Genomic DNA, 22,621 nt, shown 5'->3' with positions numbered 1-22,621 from the left:
GAGGCTTGAATAAACAGTTTAATATGCCACTGGACTTCTGTTCTGTGTTTTGGTGCTCTAAACAGCATTATAGGATGTAGATATAGCCAGGGCTTTTTTTTTTTCTGGGAAAAGAGGTGGTGGAACTCAGTGGTGGAACTCAGGACCGCACAATGATGTCACTTTGGGTCAGCTGGAACAAGGGGGGAGTTTTTTAAAGTTTAAATCGCCCTCGGTGAAAATGGTCACATGGCCAGTGGCCAATTGCTCGGTGCAGAGGGCAATCTAAACTTCTCTCTGTCTGGAGATCAGAGGGCGGGGCCACCGGCCATGTGACCATTTTCAAGAAGTGCCGGAACTCCGTTCCACCACATTCCCGCTGAAAAAAAAAAGCCCTGGGTATAGCTAATTTTGTCTGGATTGTGCCCCCTTCTCAAGTGTATAAAACCTGAAAAAAGTGAGGATAGGGGTGGAAGATTTGATGAGCCTGCAGATGTGGATTTAGTTCCAAGTTGTGTTTTGACGCTTCCAACCTAAGCTTTGTCAGTGCAAAATAAATACCATTTAATAATACTTGCAAATAACAGTAATTTACTTACAAACCTTTCTCAGGCCAAATGTAGCAGCTTTAACAGTATGTATTCTTTCAGGTGATTGCAAAACTTTTATTCTTAACAATGCAGGTTTTATTGTTTATCATTGAAATCTGCCCTAATCACAGAAGGAAAGATATAAAAAGTATATAGGGAATAAATTGATTAATAGCCAAGGTATATATTGGGGTGGAAGCAATGTTTGTGTTTTCATATATTTTGTCTCTGTGTTGATATGTCACTTTGGGATACATACTGAGTTTAACCTCATTGAACTTTTCCCCAGGAATTGATGCCCTTACAATTGGCGAGTCATTATGCTGCTCCACCTGTGTAGTGTTAAGGTCAGTGTGTTTTTCTGATTATAAAAACCATTCATGTCATTCCATTATAAATCCACAACCATTCATAATGGAATGTGCCACAATCCAGAGCTGGTTGCAAGTGTCCCAAGCACACCCTGTTCAACACCTGAGGCGAGATTCCAGTTTGGAGAAACAGGGTGTCTGCAGACCCAAACGAAGCCCTCTTCCTGTTTCTCTCTGGCCCGTTGCAGGTTCCCTATAGTATTTGTTAACCAGGTCCTGCCTCCATTTTTGTTCAGTCCCAGCCTGAGTTTGCACAAGATATGGGGAACCCTAGCTGTAGAGGCTTCCCACTGAGAAGTATGTCTGATTCTAGAAGCAGAAGAGAACGGATCTTATGAGCATTAGCTTTGGGTCTTGGGGAAGACGGGCTATGCATCATGAAGCTTGAGATAAGAGAAGAAGTTTTGACAGACATGCAATGCTTTCTAAGAGTCAAACTGAATAAGATGCTGTAAGATTTGTGAATGAATTTCTAGTGCATTTTTATTGCTAAATTGCACCCACAAGGGCCCCCAATTTGGATAGGGCTGTGATGTGGAGTGGGGGAGTAACCCTTCTCCTCTGCACTGTTTTCCTGACCTTAGATGACTTCTCAGCTGCGGGGCTCAGTCAAGTGACATGGGAAACTGGCAAGCAGAGAAAGGTTTAACTCCCTTGTGCTGAGGCCAGTTGATGCTACTGCTGTTTAGCATTAAAAGAGAGGCTGGAGATCCATTTATAGATATTCCGGCATCTTGTCTTTGTTTTCAGTAGCAGAGGGTGTGTATGTTCAAACTACTTCTCTCACTTGCAGTCTCCATGCACATGTGGTTGGCTATTGTGCTGTTGACATATAGAACTCAGTTGCCTCTTAGAGCAGAACCACAAGTGACAAAAGGCACAGATTGGACACTTGTCAGCTTCCCTCAAGTTTTGATGGGAAATGTAGGCATCCTGGTCTCGCAGCTTCGCTCTCCAACTGCTGTCCAATGGACTTTTCAACTGTCACTTGTCCAACATTCTGCCAAACTGCCTACATTTCCCATCAAAACTTGAGGGAAGCTGACAAGTGTCCAATCTGTGCCTTTTGTCACTTGTGGTTCTGCTACTGTCTTGGCTACACAGGAAGATCCCGTTGCTGACCATTGCTGTAGTGCCACAGTAGTAGCACCATATCCAGTGGTTTGTGGATGCAGTCTCTGAGTGTTTTCATTTTCTGCTGCCAAGGGAGAATCCCAACGAACCTGAATCCACTTCAGCAGCGGAGGAATTCTTTCCCAAGTAACGTAGGCCCCGTTTCTTAAGTGATAAAAGTGCCAAAACTGAATCTTGTTTGAATCACATGTTCTGCATTAGGGTCCTTCTTTGGGAGAGGATCTGAAAAACCCAGAGTTAATGTTTTTACACTCTTAAAATGGCAAAGGCTGAATTGCCAGGATCTTTATGCATACAAAAAAAAAAAGAACAATTGGTGCAGTGGGAAAAATATTTTATTCAATTTAACAATCCCTTCAGGTTTTGCCTGTACTTTATCAAGGGGATCTGTAGAATAGCATTGCCAGAAAGTTCCCACAGCACTTAATAACAATAATAATAATATTTGATTTATATACCGCCCTTCAGGACAACTTAATGCCCACTCAGAGCAGTTTACAAAATACGTCATTATTATCCCCACAACAAAACACCCTATGCGGTGGGTGGGGTTGAGAGAGCTCCGAGAGAGCTATGACTGACCCAAGGTCACCCAGCTGGCTTCAAGTGAAGGAGTGGGGAATCAAACCTGGTTCTCCAGATTAGAGTCCTGCACTCTTAACCACTACACAAAACTGGTGTGTGCAAGTTGAGCTTCTGCAAGTGTTTGAGAGTATTCCAGTATATATATATTTTAAACAGGGCCCACTGGATAATTTAAAATTGGTTCCAGGCATGGCTCTTAGATCAAACCAATTCTCCATCCTTTCATTTTATAGGAAAGCTTAAGAAAAAGTTCATTTTGAAATTGCATTACTAAGAGTCCATTTTAAATATCATTCAGTATAAATGTCCTTTTTCAGTGTCTCCCCATAAACTTGTTATTGTTAAATCTAGCCATGGCACTTATTATATAAAAAGCAGCGGGCAGCTTGGCTGTCGTAGTTGCTCACATTCATACTTAGCCAAACACTGAGTATGCACCTGCCACTCATATCCATGTGGCATTTGTTAAAATTCATATATTTGCTAACTAGAGTGGTCTCACAGTCATCACAGTGCATAAATCAGCCATCACAAAATGCACGATGTATGGATTCTGTGGTGTATCTTAAGCAATTGGCATGAATGGTGCAATAGGAGAATCTGGGAGACGGTGAGCATGCAACAGATTCCTTTCACTATGTACACATTTTTGCAGAGCTTTGTGCTTCTAAATTATGATGTGTTTGTTCAAACTTGGAACATGTGGCTGTGTTTCCCCAGTAGAGGTGGGCACGGATCGAGAAAAACCCACAGACCATCGGGCCATGGTCTGTCGTGTTTCACAGACCATGGACCACAAACTTTTAATAGACTGGCACTGGTTTGCAGACAGGTTCATGCGTCTGGGCCTGCCAGTCAGCTGGAGCGCTGTAACGGAGCAAGGGGGGGATTTAAACGTTAAAACGCTCCCAGCACCGGCACCGAGAGCATTTTAACCTCCCTTGCTCCAGCTGATTGGCAGGCTACCAGTCAGCTGGAGCAAGGGTGGGATTAAAACGTTAAACCACTCCCGGCGCCGCTTTCAAGGCGCGCAGGGAGGCTTTAAACCCCCCAATGTCTGTATTCACAGATGACAGACCAATGGACTGGCCAAAAAGTTGTGGGGTCTGTGGAAAACAGGTGTCCCACAACCTGCCAGTTTGCAAACGCTGAACTGGGCCAATCCGTGTCAAATTTTGCGCCGTTTCCCAGTTCATGCCCACCTCTATTCCCCAGTGCTATCCTGTCTCAGAAATAAAGTATTTTTGTGATTTGTGATTTGCTGCATTCTCCTTGTTGCTGAATCCACAAAACAGCTTCATTTCCTAGAAAATATAGATTTCCAAGAAGTGCCTTGTGTTTTTTAATAGATATGAACAGATCATTATGTTTTCCATTTTCACAGTGAACTGTCTCTTGCTGTATAATGCCCCCCCCCCCCAGTTTGATAGCAGCTCCTTGTGAGATTGCTTTCTTCTTGGGAAGATATTTGCAGCTCGTTGTCTGTGTGTTTGTGTATAAAACCATGCTGTAATTGCTGAAGAAAGACTTATAATCACTCTACATTAATTGCATTAATTGCTTCTGTATTTTTCCTGTCTTCAGCACGGTACTTGTGGTTGTTAATGTGCTTGGTCTTTGGAAAGAAATTAATAATCTGCTTTGGTACAACATCAATCCTGGCTAATTTTAGGAATGGCTGCTTCCTGGCTAATTTTAGGAATTTAGCTATTGCAGCTTGTCCCCCCCCCCCGGCCCCCCAGTTGTAGCAGTTTTTCACGTGCGGGGTATAAGGGATTGCTATCAAGGTCAAAGCAAATTTTGTGCCTTACCAGCAGGTGTTACAAAACGGTGGCCGAAACGTGGGGCCTGCAACTTTAGGTCCATATAGGTGCATGCCTGTTTGGATCACTGAGGCCACAGCTTGCACCCACAGTGGGTATTGCTGCCCAGTCAGGTGCTAACCCAGCATTCCCTTTGCCTCTGACACTGCCCTGTGATGTCACCTGCTGGTAAAATGTCAGGTCTCCTTCCTTTTGGGTTTCCTTTATGGTGTTTCCATATGGGTTAGTTGCCCTGAGTTCGAGGCTGTTGGGAAGTGTTTTTTTCTGCTTCTTCTCAACATTGTGAGTGTCCTGGGGTTTCCCTGGCTTTTGTCTAACCTTTACCAAACTTGCTTTTCTTGAAAGTGTTGGGAAAGATTGCGGGCTGGATCTAGTGGTGCCGGTACCCAGGGCAACCCTAGCCCAACCTCTTGCGAGTGCAGTGAGCGTGTGCTCCCAGTGCTGCGTGATGACATCACTTCTGTGATGTCATCACGCAGGGCAGAGCGTGCCGCCCGTGCGGTGTGCCGGCGGAGGCAGTGTGCGGGGCTGGAAAGCTGCCCGCACCATTCGCCTCCCCGCAGGACAGGGGGCAGCCCCCTGTCCTGCGGGGCAGGCGAATGTCACGGGTGGCCTCGCAGCCCCCTGCGCTGCCTTTTGCCTGCCCTGCAGGACACGGGGTGCGTGGCAAGCCGGCCACCCCCTGTCCTGCGGGGCAGGCGAAAGGCCGTGTGGAGGGCTGGGAGGCTGCACGCGCTGCTGCCCGTGTGCTCCCAGCAGCTGGCAGCTGCTCCTGGTGCCCCCTCCCTGGCGGCGTCGGGGGCAAACTACCCCCCTGCCCCCCCTCAATCTGGCCCTGGGTAAAGCCTGGATGGCTGCTATGTAGGTGGGAAACTTTGGGGTTTCCCCATAGTGCCCACACAGCAGCTATTTCCTCTCCTCGTTGCCAGGAATTTAAAAAAATTTCTTTAAATCATCTGTTTATTTATTTAAAACATTTGTATGCCACCTTTCTACTAGGGTTGCCAGGTCCTCTTACCTTCCCAGTGGGAGGGGGAAGGACCTGGCACTTAACCTTCAGAGTCCTCTCACATATGCATTCCTGGCACGGCGCAATGATATCACTTCTGGGAGTGATATCACTGCACAGGCTCCGGGAGTGCGTCTTGGCTTTGCACCAGACCAATTTGGGCCCCCGCCACCCAGATAAATGGTGGGGGGGGGGCAGAGGCTGGGAGCAGGGGATGCTCACCCCTACCAGGGAACCAGCAACCCTACTTTCTACCCATATAAGGTTCCCAAGATGGCAAACATTAAAACACTGAAAAAATTAAAACAAAAGTTTAGAATAGTTTGCATTTAAAACAATATTTTAAACAGTATAAAAAACAATTCAATAAAAAAACACACACAAACACACAATTAAACACAATTAATACACCATCATACTGACATGTATCAGGTCACATGTATCAGGGCACAAAGAATGGCACTCCTTCCATACCTTAATCCCACTGAAATGTCTTGTACAGTTAGTCCAATGCAACTCAGGAGTGCTATTGCATTAGCTCAGAAGCCATAGCAAGTATGGTTAGTTCCTGTTTAGGAACATGTACAGAGCATAGTGGCTTTTAGACAGATAACACCCGAGCTTCTGAAAAGTTAAGAGGGCTAAATCCCAAGAGATTTAAAATATCACCAAATAATGTGATATTTAATATTTGAAACACAAATTTTAATTTAGTTTTTAAAAGGCCCAAAGGAACCACAAAACAAACTTCTAGGAGCTTAAAGAAGCAAAAACCATCTTAAAATATACCCAATTAAAATGTTTTCTTGGATTTTTAAAGCTACAGGAATATATTTTAATATTTTTTTATTTCAAGATTACATCCTAATAATACTCCTAATTGATGAAAATCCAACTATCTCCAGCAAATAGCCAAACTCTGTTTCTATTTGTTTAAATTCCATAATAAAAAGAATAGCCATACATAGTCTGTCCTGCTCTTTTTATGATTTTAACTATTTTAATGTCAGTGTTTTAAATATTATAATTCCTGCGGTTCCCAGAGAACTGTATACATTCATCCTAATAATAATACGTGGATTAGCAGAATAGACCACACTGACTTCAGTTACGTTTATTTCTGAGTAACATCATTAGAATTGGGCTGTATAGCTACTCTGTTATTTGAAACATTAACTCCGTATCACAAAATTTATTTTGATAAATATTTCTTAAATATTCAGATTGCCTTCCAAAATAGCTGGACATGTATCTGGGCTTGGTGAGAGGGAAAATCTAAGTGAAGGCACCTCACTGGGTTCTGCGTGGAGGAAAGGAATAATTTGTTTCTTGCCTAAGATCTCAGCATTGCAGCAAGCTTAGCCCAGTGTTGGTGTTACCTGCTGAAGAAGCTGCCGGTAGCATGGTTACCAACTCCCAGGTGGGGCCTGGAGATCTCCTGGAATTAAAATAGTTCTCCAGACTACAGAGATCAGTTCACCTCGAGAAAATGGCTGCTTTGGAGCTTGTACTCTATATAATTATACTATACTGAGATCCCTCCATAAGCTTCATCCCAAATCTGCAGGAATTTCCCAAACTATTACGGCTGCCAGTTCCCCGGTGGGGGCAGGGGATCCCTCGCTCCCGGCCTCTGCCCCCTGACACCCACCGCTTAACTGGTGGGGGGGGGCACAGAGTATGGGCCCAGAAGGCAAGGAAATTCCTGGGCAAGCGCTCAGCGAGCATGCTCCTGGCAGGCACGACAATGTCATTTCCTCATGTGACATTATCATGTTTGGTGGCAGGCATGCTCCTGTGCTTCACAGAGGCCAAGTGGGCTGAACTGACCCCGTGCAAAGCAAGCCTGCTGCCGACTTGATGATGTCATTTCCTGGAAGATTAAAGCTCCAGATGTGCCAGCTTCCCCACTCGCACCAGGATGGTATAGGGACCTGGCAACCCTGCTATTATATATTGTGATTAACAGCTCTTCATTATAGTAAACATCATTATTGGAAGCTGGAAGCAGATAAGACTGCAGACAGGCTCAACAGTAACTAATTTATACTTACAGAAACCACACCCACTTTTCACAACAACCAATACAAGGTGAGCAGCTAGAATCCTTCATTTGCATGAACGATATACAAAGCAGTTACTTGCAGCACAGTGATTGGACTATAAGGCAACAGTTATGATTGGCCGTTACCGGCACCAAAAGACCAATAGTCTTGTAGGCCTCAGGAGCCTTCGTTCCTACTCAAGCAGTACATAACACCTACAACCTAAACAGCAGGCAAGATACACTGCTTTCATTTTTCACCGAGTCCTCTGCTAGGAAATGGAACTGTTCTCCGCTGAGTTCTGTTGACTGGCAAACACCTCCCTAGCACCTCATGCTGTTCCTCTGTCCTGGCCTCTCATTTAATTGCTAAAGGATGTGTGTGTGCGCACTGTCAGACCCAGGTGATACTAAGTTGGGAGGAAGTCATGACAGTTTGACCCCGGAGGCTTAACACCCCAGTGCCATTATAGTTCGGACCAACCAGGAAACCCATCCACAGATCGTTGATAGGGATACAGGGAGAACCACATGACCTGCTCTGGCCTATTTCAGTTAAGAGTTTTTCCTTGTTCATCTGTCCATCCTCGGCTTTGCCCAGAGCTGACAGAGGGCCAAGCTACAAGTGAGGAATGACACTTGAATGGCAAGTGAACAGACTCACGTGTATTCCTCCCTGTTAACTTGCGCTCCACTTGCCCTCCACTCGATCTTGCAACCCTACTATTATAGAGCAAGTGGAGCGCAAGTGAACAGGGAGGAATACACGTGAGTCTGTTCACTTACTGTTCAAGTGTCATTCGTCACTTGTAGCTTGTCCCATAGAGGCTGAATCCTGAATCTCTCATCTTCAGAACCCAGTGTTGACTGAAGTTGCAATCCTATATCCCTTCCCATTTTCTCATTAATGTTCACTTACCTTTGTCTTTCTCTCCTCAGCATTCAGTTCACAAGGGTCCCCCATCTGCTTCTGAAGTCCAGACTTCCTTTTCAAACATTTTACAAAAAATAAAATACTCCACTTTTGCAAATAGGCCTTTCAAGGAGACTTCTTTTGCTCACTTATCTTACTTTCCAGATACCTCCTGCAAAGCAGAAACAGCATTGGCCATCCGGTTCCTCCCTTGAATCTGATTTAAGTTTACTTCATAATTCAAACCAGTTTCAAGCCAGTTTAGCTCTCAGAGACAAGCAGCTCTGGGAATTATACTTCCACGAGGGGATTAGAGTCAGGTAAAAATGCATTCCCTGCATCTTCACAGGCAGAAGGCAGGTATAGCTGTGGTACTGAAACTGGATTCAAACCTACTTAAATGTGTATGGTGTACAGATTCTTAGCATTTTCACAAAACAGCCAATCTAATGAGTCTTTGGGGGAAGCTAGAACAATAGTTTTTAAAAAGCGGTTTCAAATCAGCTTGCACTTATAGTACACACATGTTCCAAGTTTTGTTCTGTTCCCCACTTACAAAGATGAAATGCTGGCAGATTAGAGACCCAAAGATGTAATTACAGTCTGTCTAGTTCAAGGTCAGAGCCATCACCTTAGCTGGTCTTGCTCTGGGTGCCTGGATTTTGATGCATGGCCCCATCCGTATCTTGCAGGCAAGACGATAAACGATAAACAATATTTAGTAAATCGGTTAAAAGTGAAAGTGCAGCTCCTTAACACCCAATTTAGAAACTCCCAAAGCTTATAACGTGAAGAAATGAATGGCTAAGGACATCATAAATCATCACCTGCCAGCACAAAAAGGAAAAGCCTTGCTATTTATCGAGCATAAAGGGAAATGTCTCCTTTATCACAACCAAGCAAGGCTGTCAAAAGAGGACATTCTTTAGCACTGAACCCCTCGGATGTAAATTTGGTTGCCACCCATCAAGATAATCCACGGCAGCTCGGAAAGCAGTAGGGTTAGCAGTACAAAATCAAGAAACATTTTGTGAGGTTGTTATACTACACAGCCTCTCTACTTCTTAGGGAGGGGGACTAAATTTGATATTTGCTTCTGCTGCTCATGAGCCACTGATGCGTTGAGGAAACAATGGATTAAAATTTACTTTCTCCCTCCTTTTTTGTATTCTTCCCTGTCCTCTTTCTCCGGGGAAGGTTCAATCACAGGAGACTATGGGTAAAAATTGTATTAGCCTAAGTACCTATCTAGTAAAGTAATCCTCTTTCTGAGAATGCCTATATTTTGTAAATAAGCAGTTCTTTCTTCAGGTCGCTTTTTATGAATAAGCAGAGTCCATGGGACTCAGAGCTAAACCACACGAGACGAATTACACGAGGGCGCTCAAGTGAAGGGAGACGCAATGTTAGCCAGGAAGTGTAGTTTGAATTTCACCTCTCTCTACGGAGCTGGCTAGATCGCTCCTCAGAGGGTTTGTTAATTTTACATCTCTACAGATTGTTCCTCAGAGGGTTTGTTAATAATTGAAAGAGCCTTCCAGGAGGCAAAGAGGAAATTAACAAACCCTCTGAAGAGTGATCTTTGCCTGCTCCTTACAGTGGTGAAATTAACAAACCCTCTGAGGAGAGATCTAGCCAGCTCTGTAGAGAGGTGAAATTCAAACTACGCTTCCCAGCTAACATTGCCTCTCCCTTCATTCGAGCATCCTTGTGTAATTTGTCTCGTGTGGTTTAGCTCTTAGCAATCTGAGGCATGCTTGGGCTACCTTACCCGGACCTGCCAGCTTTAGAGGATACAGAAGGAGAATTGAGGACAGAACTCCATGAGACAGGGACAGACCTGCAATTTCATGCCCTGGTCTCCTCCAAACGAATAGCAGGAAAGCAGCATGTTTTCACACAAAGCTGCTTTATGTGGAGTCAGGCCAGTGATCTATCAACTCAGCGGTGTCTATTCTTCCTGGGATCAGTTCCTCAGGGTCCCAAGAAGCTTATACTGTACCAGACCACTGGTCCATCACTGTCTATACTACTCACACTGGCAGCAGTTCTTCAGTGTCTCACAACTTCTACAACCTGCTTCTTCTTCTTCTTTTTTTTTACTGGAGATGGTGGGGATCAAACCTGAGACCATCTGCATGCCAAGGAGATGCTCTACCCCGATCCATAGCTCCTCCTGTGGTCCCAGGTAGAGATCTTTCACATTGCCTGCTGCCTGACCCTGTGAAGGGAAATAGCCACCAGCAAGGTTGGGAACCTGTCCGCTGGCTGTGCACTGACCCTCCAACTCTATCTCTGTTGTTTTGGTCCTCTTTTGAAGACAGGTCTGTTGTCATATTGTGGAGTTCTACCCTAAATTCAGCAATTAACCATGTAATGCTGTGAAGAGCTATTCCAGTCTAAACCCTTAAATTTAGGATTAAAGTGAGAGTAACTGTGCACAGGACAGCAGTGTAACTCTGAAAACCTGTCCAGTTGCCAACTGGTACCAGTCATTTCCTGGAAAACTAGGCCACATATACACTTCCCCTCCACGGTTTGTAGACCCCTCCAGTTGCTGAAGAATGGCGCTTTCCTTTAGTGTAGAAAAAGTTGTGAAAGGTGTACCTCAGTTTTGGCTCAGAAATCTGCTTGGCTGGAGGAAAGTCTTGGGGGAAGGGAAGGCAGGAGTTAGCCTCAGTGAATATCATTAAAAAGGAAATATTCTGTAAGACATGTTGTGACCACCCAAAGGTTTTCTGCACAACCAGGGAAAGCTAGGAATTTATGAGCCAGGAATCTTTAATCTGTTCCACAATCTGTTGTCCTAAATTTATGAAGCCGTTCAGTTAATCTTGGGTTTATCTTCTGTTGGAAATGCCTCTGAACTTGATGGCATTGGCAGATTTCCTCAGCATACTCTCCAAAGCACTACTGGAAAATATTGAATAAAAAAAGATTCCAGAGAAACTCCAATAGATGCTTCTGCCTCTTTAAAATGGACCTTTTATTAGAATCATTTGTCTTCTTTCTTTTAAGTAACATTTTAACTATTTTAACGTCTTGATGGCAAAATTGTGCAATGTAATTTGTAGTACTGATAGAGATTATCTGCCAACCTTGGATTTGAATCCATTAAGTCACTGAAGTTTCTCTTTAACTTTGGACATCATAACTTCAGTTTGCCTATTGTCTTTTCATTTAATTGCTTTTTTCACTGTCATGGAAGTACTCAATCATTATCTCCCTACATTTGCTTCTGTACCTAGGCCTCCTAAGCCCCTTTTGCACTTACAGTTTAAAGCGTTATTTCTGAGCAGTTGGGGTGATCGCAGTGGCTTCGGCTTGGCACCTGCTCCTTTCACACTGTTCCCAGCAGTTTCGATTTGGCCTCTTGTGATTCCTTTCAGACCTGCCTCGAAGCCTCTGTTCAGTTTCGGGCTTTGGGGGCATTGCAGTGCACGTCACCATTGTTTTTTTTTAAAAAAAAACTTTGAGCATGTGTAGTAACATTTCTACGATACTACATCTTCTGACCAACAAGCCCCCCCATGTCCCCCTTCAACCACCCACCCCCACCCCACTCTTCCCAGGGGTAAGGCAGGACTTCAATTTGCACAGCAACTTAAAAAAAAACTTTGAGCATGTGTAATAACATTTCTATGATACTAAATCTTCTGACCAACAAGACCCCCCATGTCCCCCCTTCAACCACCCACCTCCACCCCACTCTTCCTAGGGTTAAGGCAGAACTTCCCTCCCCCAAGGTAGGGCTTGGTGGCCCACCCCCTGCTCAGATGAAATACCCCGAATCACGGCTTGGCTGGGCTGCCCGCTTTGCTGCTCCACAGCCAGGCTACAGAGCAGGAGATTGGATACCCCAGCCAAGCTGCAGCTTGGCATGTCTCAGCTGAGCCGGGGTGGATATGAGTCTGCTCCCCCACACGGTGTCTTACCCCTGGGAAGAGTGGGGTGGGAGTGGGTGATTAAGGGTGGGGCCTGGGGGCCCTAGTCGGTCAGAAGATGTAGTAACGTAAAAACGTTACTACACATGCTCAAAGTTAAAAAAAAAAGTGCCGTGCAAATTGAAGTCCTGCCTTACCACTGGGAAAAGTGGGGTGGGTGGTTGACAGGAGGGCTGCAGAGGAGAACAGCTGCCCCAGCTGAGCTGCTGCGAGCCCACTCTGCTTGCCAGGAGGGCTGTGGAGCGGCCAAAAAAATGGCAGAAAAGGAGTTCAGAGAGCTGACTTTGGTGAGTGTGGTTAATTTCACACAAACCAATCAGCTCCCAGGGAAAAGGAGAGGGGGGGAACTGCTGCAAAATGTTCATACTGGCATTAATTGAGTCAGCCCCAACTGGGCAGCTGATTAAAAATTAACCTTGTGGTATGTCAGCAGAGAGAAAAATTGGGGTAATTGGGAAAAAGAGTGACACCACGTCCCATGACTAGCTTGCAAGTGTGAAACCCCTGCAAACATGGGATGCGGAACAGGTACGGACACACTTTAAAATCCAAGTGCGAAAAGTATCCTACGCAACCACACTAGAGATATGTGATTGTTTCCAAACAAATAAAGAAAATCTTAATTGTTTTTACTAATAAAAAAGAATGGGAAAAACAAAGAATAAACAAATTTCATTTACTGCCTTGCAATGGAGCTTCTTTTGAATGAATGAATGTAAACAAAAAGCAAGGAAGGCAGTAACTAATGAAATTAAAACAGATGATTTAAAATGGAGGGGGAAAGCACGCCCCTTTCTGAGCCCTAGCGGCTGTCTGATTTTACCCCAAGTTCTTTTTAATTGGGGTACGCATTAGTCTGAAAGCAGATCCATAGACTGGGATGCCGAACAGTTACTCTTCAAATAAGATTTGGAAAGTATTTTACTGTTTTGTTGTTGTTTTAGTTGTAAATTTAATAAAATCCAATTTAAAAAAAAGATTTGGAAACATTTCTGCATTACCTTGCCGGACATGTAAAGCGTGAACTATCAGCTGGTCCCTGCTTTCAAGAATATTGATCCCCCTTAAAGCTCGTAATGATTCCCCTGCAACTCCTTCGCTTGTCATACCCATATCCTCTTGTTCCCTTTGAATCCCTAAGTCCGTTTGAAAACATAAAGCCTTCTAAGAAAAGCTCAAATGGTTTATTCTGCAGGTGTGGTCTTAGTGGATAAAAGACTGCGCCGTGCAACTCAAGACTTCTCCCATTCAGATTTTTCTCTGCCATGAATTTGCAAGATATTTTTAAAAGAAGTCCCTCCACCCCCTTTTTTTGGCCTCTTTTGGGATGGTAATATTGCACTCAGAAGCAGTGGTGTAAGGGTTACTGAGATACGCGTACAGAGGGGTTTGCATACTGTCCCATGACTAGCTTGCAAGTGTGAAACCATTTAAATACTTAAAATGATGAAGGAATTGGATTTGAATGAGGCAGATCTGTGTGCAAATCCTCCATCAAGGAAGCTCTGCAGGTGCCCTTTTGCTTGCCCCAGATTGTTATGAGAATCAAATGGGATAACCCCCATGGCTGCTGTCTTCATGCTTCCCCTCCTCCTTCATTTATATCTCACTTTCTTCCCAATGAGGACCCTAAATATCTTCTCATGAACTTCTTGGATGAAGGACAGGACACTGATCTAATAAAGAAATCTGTTATAGCATGATCTGTTCAATGTATTAGGATCTGATTTGAGGTTTTCATAGGAACGTGGCAGGATGGATATCTAGGATAGGGTCCCCAGATGTAGTTGAGTTCCTCAACAACTTTTCAATAATACTACTTCAAGAGACTTGGGCTCTGGAGGATGTGTCCCACTCAGGATACATAACCTTTACGGAGAAAGCAATAAGAGGGAGAAAAAGGAGGGTGCCCCAGAGCTGGCCACTCCTGTATGATCTCAAATGCTTTGAAATATGATAGAGTAGAACTCCTTGAATCCTCTTCTTCAACTCTAGCTGTGTATCTGGAGCTCAAGGCCTGTGCCTTTATCCTGGCGACAGTCTATATCCCCCCTATCTCTAACAAAGTCCTTTTAAATCAGGCTTGGTCTCATTTAGAGAATCTGATAGGCATCACAGAACAGTTTTTGTACCCTGTGACTGTTATGGGCTTCTCTCAGTATATTTTAACTCTCTACGTAAGGGAGTATCTTAAAAAAAGTTTAGCCAAAATTCCTTCTCCTTTTATTGGCAGACAGTGGTAGCAAATACTTCATTATGTGTCATACTGGGTTTGGGGTTTTTTTTTTTTGGATCAACAGAAATGTCATACTTGCTATTTTTCAAAAAATGAATTTTGTTGCCTCTTATGTCAAATACTAAATGTCATAAAACTAGATTGATAACAAAGCAGCAGAAACTGCGAAGGGGGAAGGGGTTTTTTTTTTGCTTCAGTTTGGCTGGTGTCCATCACCTCTCCCATCACAAAGAAGATTAAAGAATCTCAGACCGTACCTCCATAAAGATTGACCAGTTAAAAGAATAAACCCGGAGGTGATGTCATTGCATCGTACCCTGTTTCCCCCCACTTTTGCTCCATCTGCTGCCGGATTGAGGGCAGGGGCATGGAGTTGCTTCAGCTGGCACCCTGGCAACTCTGAATAGATTTCTGTGAGCTTTTGAAGTGTGTAAACTACTTCAGGGTTGCATTTTAAGAGCTTCTGGCTATGGGGACTGCTGAAGGGACTCCTGTTAGCAGGCGGAGAAAGCTGGAGAGGATAAGAATTACAGAGGAGGAGCTGTCCACTGCCTTTCTCAGGCTCTTCTTTATCACCCCTTGCCTGTCTCCTATCTCTAGGAATTGGGAGGGTGGAGAGAGAGGGGTGGGAGGGACTAGCCAGTAAGAGGGAATAGATAGATAGAGAAAGGCAGCCCGGCAGCTCCTATTTTGCTGCAAGCTCACTTTATCTCCACTCCAGCTTTCTCTGCTTGTTGATGGTGAGGACAAACAAAAGCCAAACTCAAGAACAAAACCTGGGATACCTTTGATTAGGACCAACCTGATCGACACAAAACATTGTGTAATCTTTTGAGATCCCCAGGACTCTCCTTCAGGCTAGTTGCTTCAAAATTTGTAAAGGTCGAGGGTGGAAAGCAGTTGTTTCAGGCCATGATGTTACAACCTGATCTCGTACATGCATCCTCTATGGAATGCATGCGTTCACAAAGCCTAACTTAATTGCTAGAGTGAGGTTATGGTGCATTCTATAGGAAGAGGCGTTTTGATGGTGTCCACTGTTTGTCCAGAAACTGGAAATACAGAAACCAGCAATAGTCCAACTATGTTCCTCTCAAGTGGAGAAGCATGTTGGGAGAGCTCCCATTCATTGGATCTAATGGGTAGCCAAACTCTAACCTCATAACTTGTTGGGAACAATACCAGGCAAGCATCCTTGTCATGGTCAAGAAATACCAGTTGATACCCCCAGAAATAAAGCTGGCCTCCTGTGTACTGTGTAACATCAGACAAGACCTGATTCAGTATAGATTTTTATTTCCCTCTGCCTATTTGTATGGTCTTGAATGACAATATAATGTTATTTCATTCCATCTACCGAAAACCTTACAGAATTGTTTCAGCTAAGGGGCTTTAACTTGTCCAGAGCCAACCAGTACAATTTAAAGCTGAACCAGGTTATGAATTTGGCTGTGTCTTGGTCTCCTGAGTGTAATTTTGAGCCTGAAAACAGGCGGTGGGGGATCTGCGTGTGTGAAAGGGGGGTTGCCCCGTTTCCTCCTGTCGTACAAGGTAGGTTGCCCCCACTCAAACTCTGCCCTTCCCTCACCATCAGCAGTTTGAGTGTGTGAGTGTGTTACTGGCCACACGCATCCCACTTTCCCTGCCTGTGAACTAACGCTAGTCCCAACAGGAGTTTCCATCTGTGCATCAGGGGCTTTGGGTAAGAATTTTGGCCATAGTCTAAATAAAGTCTTTATTCATTAAAAGTTCTAATTTCTAGCAGAGAAGCTTAGGAAGCCCACAACACTGGCAGGAATGTTACAGAAACTAATCAAAAGAAACAAACCTAAAAGTTAACTAGGTTATACAAGTTGCTGGTTTTTCTTGGGCGTTCCATTCCAACGAACAGGCACAAGTCAGGCTGCAACTTAAGAGTATGGTAAAGGCAAACGTCACTCTGTTACTCCCTGTCCACTGGTCCTTGCACACCTTTCACAGAGTGTGCTAAACCTTTAATTCTTTCCCTCCCAGATGGGTAGTTTTCTCCCTGATCTATTCTGGATTTGGGTTGGAGTTCCGACATGTGTTACGCCTGCACCTTTCTCCAATCATACCAAGGTGCATGTACCCAACTTTTACTGCCTTAGCTCATGATATCCAAAACAGCTTCTTGGAAGCTGGGCAAATAGATGTCTTCATCTTGCCCGTTTGTCTCCATAAAGGGAAACCATCTCCTATCAGCCCAAGATCCAAGGAGTCCATTGCTTCATTCACAGGAATGGCTCAGTGTCAGTTGTCTATTAATGAAAGCAGGGCTATTTTTCTGGGAAAAGAGGTGGTGGAACTCAGTGGGTTGCCAGCACAGGGGGCAACTCTTGGCGGGAGGTGGTGCCCCTAGTACCACATGTGCGCGCACAAAGTGCACACATGCTCCCAGGGCCAATGATGTCACTTTGGGTCAGCTGGAACAAGGGGGCTGCGGAGGGCGATCTAAACTCCCTTCTGTCTAGAGATCAGGGGGTGGGGCCACCAGTCATGTGACCATTTTCAAGAGGTTCCGGAACTCCGTTCCACCGCGTTCCAGCTGAAAAAAAGCCCTTAATGAAAGTATCCTGCATTTCCCAATAACAACAAAAAGCAGTTCATCTGTAAAGGCCAAAGCAGCCCTTGGTGAATTCAGCAAGGTTTAGCAATAAATTGCAGAATCTGTACTTTAAACCAGGGCACTGATTTGACATTAATTAAAAGAATTAGCGTTAAGTGACCTGATGCTGTTAGTTATCAAACGAATGTAACATGATTAATGTAGATGTAGGAAGTACCTGAAGAATTAATGAGCGGGTCATTAATAAAATGCATTACAAAAGGATAAATTTTTCTGCTTAGCTTGGAGTACTGGCATCGGATGTTGTTTTGTTCTGTGATCCCCAAACAGCTTCTTGAATGTACTGGTCTTTCTAGCATGGTGAGTAGCACTTTTAAAGGATTATATAAATATGGAACAATCAGAGGTGGGGCAGAGGGGTCTGTCTAGGGTTGCCAAGTTCCCCCAGGCGTGAAACCAGGGGATCAGAGGGCTGTTAGGAAGGCCTGACAGGAGGACTCCTGTTGTGCTCCGGAGCACTTCTGCATCACACGCAGGGCTCATTTGGTAAAAATTGGCCCCAAACACTAGATTGGGGACAGAGTTATATGAAATCAGCCCATCACTTTCATGTCGTACTGGGAATGACATAGTTCCTGGTGTGAGTGAGCACACAGGAGCATGCTGCAAAGTTCCTAGGTCCATTCCTGCACCAGGGCTGGATCGACGGGGGGGGGGGGGTAGTAGTCTACCCCTGGCGCCCTCAAAGAGGGGGCACCAGGAGCGCACGGGCGGCTGAGCAGAGGGCTGGGAGCCCGCCCGCATCATTCGCCTGCCCCGAGGGCAGGGGGCAGGTGGCAAGCCTGCCGCCCCGTCAGTGTGCCGCACGCACAGCAAGCCGGCTGCCCAACTGTGCCATGGAGCTGGCGGCGGCAGCGCGGGTGGCTGGGAGGCCGTCCGTGCCATTCGCCTGCCCCGCAGGACAGGGGGCGCACAGCAAGCCATCTGCCCCCTCAGCGGGGCAGGCAAATGGTGCAGGCACACCGGGGCAGCCGGCTTGCCATGCGGGCGGTGCGCTCCGCCCTGCGTGATCATATCATTACGGAGTGACATCATTACGCAGTGCGGGGAGTGCGCGCACGCTGTGCACGTGCACATGGGCCTGGACTTGGGTTGCCCTGGGTGCCAGTAATGCTAGCTCTGGCCCTGTCCTGCACCCCCCCCTCCTCAAACAGTTGTGAGGTGGCAGGGGACAGAAGCTTGGAGAAGAGGATTTCCTGCCCCCACTGGGAGCTGGTGACCGTAGATCTGTCTGGAGCTCAATAATAAAAAGTTATTTTTTTTCCTGACAGGAGTTTGATTTGTCATAGAAAAATAAATATCTTTCTTTTCTTTCCTCATTAAAGAGTCACAGACCTATCTGTTGGGAAGTAAACACATTTACAGTGTAGTAAAGAGTCCAGTAGCACCTTTAAGACTAACCAACTTTATTGTAGCATAAGCTTTCGAGAACCACAGCTCTCTTTGTCAGATGCAGCTGTGGTTCTCAAAAGCTTATGCTACAATAAAGTTGGTTTGTCTTAAAGGTGCTACTGGACTCTTTTCGATTTTGCAATTACAAAGACAGCTAACTCCTCTGGAACACTTACAGCGCAATCCTAAGCGCAGTTATACTTTCTAAGCCCATTGAATTCAGTGAACTTAATGCTGCTTAAGATTGCGCTGTTTGCCCTACTTCTGTTTAGCTATGGCTTACTTCTCTCAATTAAAACTGGAAATGCATGTCACTTTTATACCCCAGAACATTTAGGTTTAGAGTGGGAAAGCATAAGATATAACTTAACAGGTTGAATGCTACCAGCTTTTCTGCTAATGAAAAAGGGAAGAGGGGCCTCCCCTCCTTTTGACCAACAGAAGGCTATGTCAGTGATCACAGGAATTCCCCCCCCCCCTCCGGTCATGTCAGATGGAGGCTGCAGTGGGGCAAGACCAGGTTGAAAAAGTGGTAAGATTCAACTTCATATCTCTGCATTATTGGAGGGTGTGGAGATGCATGCTGAGGCACAACAGACATCCTCCCTGGGGTAGCTTTACAGCTTTGGAAGTGAGTGATTGAATTAAAAAAAAAACATGTCTATTGCAAAGATGTCTCAGGATTCCTTAAATTCATGTAACTGCCTTAAACTGGACCAGGGCATTGGTCCGGAAGGCTAGTATCTACTCAGATTGGCAGTAAGTCCTTATGTTCTCAGGTCTTTCACATCTCCTACATCCTGCATACCAAGCAGATGCTCTACCACTGAGCCACATTGCCTTCTCTGCATCCCTAAGTGAACACTGATTGGAAGGAAGCATAAGTAGAATACTGAATCACATAGAATCAGTGCTGTACCACCTCGCTGGGCTCATAGAAGCCCTTTGTTATTCAGTTCATTTATTTCTCATTTTGAACATAGATGTGGGGCATTCTTTTGAAAATGGATATGGCCAAAGAGATGCCAATGAAGTAGCCTCTAGTATTGTTACTCAAATGGGGGGGGGTCCTCCTTGTGAATTGGGGGAATTAGCTTACAAGGAGAGACAGCAAGAGGCGGGTAACTTGGCAAGATCACCATCTATATATATAAGGATTGTCTCTTCTAGAGAACTGTTTCAATAACAAAACAGACACTCAATCAAAAGAGTTTTTATTTAAAATAATAAAGATAATTTGCACACAAAACACACAAAGACGCTGAGCTATCTAGAAAGCAGTGAGGAAAATTGGATAGAGTTGAGGGATTAGGTCATAGTTACCTGTCCTGAAGAGGGCGTCTATGAGAGAGAGCGTTGAGCGACCAGCACGTCAATGCAGGAAGTGCTCAGATGGAGGTCTGAGGGTGGATGCTGGATCCGAGGGCATGCACACAACTATGGCGGAGGGACAATCCAATTATACCGTGGAACGTACCCTGGGGCAAGATTACCTCTCCTGCTCCCAAATCAATAATTTAATGGTCGTCTCTGTGTTGAGACAAAGAACTGGAAAGGTTTGATAAAGTCTTCCTGGGCAAAACTAAAGTTATCATTGATTATTGACGACCCATGATGGATGAGTGTGTAAGGCAATCAGAGCCCCGAATTGCCTGAAATGGGAGAGTGGATAAGGAAAGATCAATAGGGTGTGTTAATGTGATTAATTCAGGGACTCGGGGAAGACCCTGTTGTCTTAGGATCTTTGCACATCTCCGGAGTGTGGAGGCTGAAATCTGGTCTCACTTGGCATCTCACATGCTAGTAATTTTCCCAGTTGGGATCTGACATCTATTTTCTGCCTTGCTAGAGAGGGGCTTATGATATTGTCATATTCATAAGCCTTCTTAATATTGTGAGGGCAAGTCTGACTGCTAACAGTCTCTGCCTTCCTCTTGTTTCTTGTTTCCTCTGATTAAGCTTGCTAATAAAATAAGAGAACTAAGTTTTAGGAATCCTGAATTAGAAATGTTTACTGTCTTTGCTAATAGAATAGCGTCTCTCTCGCTTGCTCAGCCCTCCCCCACTTACCTTTCATGTTCTGTAGTGACTCTTTTATTAATGAAAATGTTTTATTTTCCTGCTTTGAACTTTACACATATGTATGTGCATGCCAATAAGTCACAACTGACTTATGGCAATCTCTGCAAGTAGTTTTAAGGCAAGAGATGAGCGGAAGTGGTTTGCCTTTGCCTTCCTCTTTAGAGCCACCTGTTGTTGTTGTTGTTATTCCTTGGTTGTCTCCCATCTAAGTACTGATCATGGCCAACCCTACTTAGCTTCTGAGATCTAACAAGACAGGGCTATATCATGCCACCTTTCTAACAAATATTATGCGTAGACATCTGTAAACACATCTTTAGCTGTGAGATATTCCTGAGCACCTGAATGGGATAATGAGACACAACTGTAGCTGAATCTGTGTTTTTCTCTTTCTTTTTTTTCCGCACTTGGCATAAATGTGAGGGAGTGAAAGAGGGGCAAGTGTGGGTTGTAGCGATACTACACAGAAGACTGTGAGCCAAATAGGTCAGTTCTTGCTCTCATGTACACCCACGCAATTCCTAGGTTTGTCGGGATACGCTCTTCGTCTGCAGGGTTTTGATTTAAATTATGAACGTAGCTTTTGATATCTGGGCCAACTTTCTCCCTTTAGATTTGGAGCATTATAAATAATACATGGTGCCTACGCACGTCTCGCATGCTTTTAACATCTCTATTCTCACTGCAGGGCTTGCAGATAGGAAGGTACAACACCCATCACTTGAGCTTTGGTTTTGATCAAGGAAGTTGTCACGAAGAGTTTGCAGAGAGTATTGCAGGGAACTTTGAAGTATCAGAGGAATTACAATTATGATGTTGCTGTTCTAATGCTGCCCACAGTAAGCTTGTTTCCCCACAATTTATGAAAAGAAGGAAGATTGTCACTGATGGCACATGAAAAACTGTGTATCTATGGGATTGTACTTTTATCTTCAGTATTCCCTGTTTTGGTAGTTTAAAACTTTCTATTACCAAGGGACACTTTTTACGTGGGCTCAACTTCCAACCCCCCCCCCCCATGCATATCTACCACAGTACCCCATTGTGTTGCTGTGGATTCTGGGATAGGTTCTGGGGCACACACACTCTTCATTTTGGGGAAGTGGCCGGGCCTGTTGTCCTGCTTTGACTCAGAGCATGGTCAAGATGAGATTGGTAAAGGTGGAGAAGATACATAGTTTTGTGATACTTGTCCATCCATCATGAAGAAACCCTATTAAGTATCCAAGAACACAGTTCAAAGACCACTGCTCTGGTTAACATGCGTCTTGTGTACCAGAAGTGGCACAGGCAGGAAGAGTTTGAAGGTGTTCTTAGGCAGGCCTTATGGCTGCTAGGTATATCTGTTCAGTAGTTTCCTAAATGCTTAGCCTGCGCTACATATGACATCCCAACTCCACCAGCAGTGTGGGGGCTGGCCTACCAGGGGTTCGACTATTATTCTGTCTCTGGTGTTTGCCTGTGATTTCAGAAAAGGAGGGGGGGGTCAGGCACCTAATAAGCCACAATACATGGCTGGTGGGCTTCATTCAGTTTGATGGGGCATAGGATGTGCAGACCAGATCCTGGACTAAATGAAGAAGGCATCTTAAACACAAATATAGGGAGGTCTTGATGGGAGAGCCTGCGGGGATTGCCAATTGCATAGACTACCCTGCAGCATGCCTGATCCTCGGTTATGTAGATGGGGCGCAAAACCACCTCAAAACACATGGAAGCTACTGAATGCTGAGACTTTGGCAGGACTTCATATGAGGCAGGAAGTTTGTGCACTTCCATGTGTAATGTGCACTAGTGGAACTATCTAATCCATTGGATGTAACTTGTTGCACATTGTCAAAATAAGTTGTTCACCTCTTGCCCTATTTGTTT

The 22,621-nt window shown here is 44.7% G+C and overlaps 1 protein-coding gene across 1 annotated transcript in view; it reads left to right on the top strand.

Moving 5' to 3' along the window:
* Positions 1-855: 855 nt before the first annotated feature.
* Positions 856-22,621, top strand: part of HECW1 (HECT, C2 and WW domain containing E3 ubiquitin protein ligase 1) — a 186,924-nt gene continuing 165,158 nt past the window's right edge. The window contains exon 1 of the mRNA XM_054991627.1: positions 856-916. Coding sequence (XP_054847602.1) covers positions 890-916 — 27 coding nt within the window. The 5' untranslated portion in view covers positions 856-889. The remainder of the gene's footprint in view (positions 917-22,621) is intronic.

Source organism: Eublepharis macularius, chromosome 11, assembly GCF_028583425.1.
Source record: "Eublepharis macularius isolate TG4126 chromosome 11, MPM_Emac_v1.0, whole genome shotgun sequence".
In the NCBI taxonomy this organism is placed as follows: domain Eukaryota; kingdom Metazoa; phylum Chordata; class Lepidosauria; order Squamata; family Eublepharidae; genus Eublepharis; species Eublepharis macularius.
Note: the sequence above shows the minus strand (reverse complement) of the source record. Positions and strands in the feature narration are given on the sequence as shown.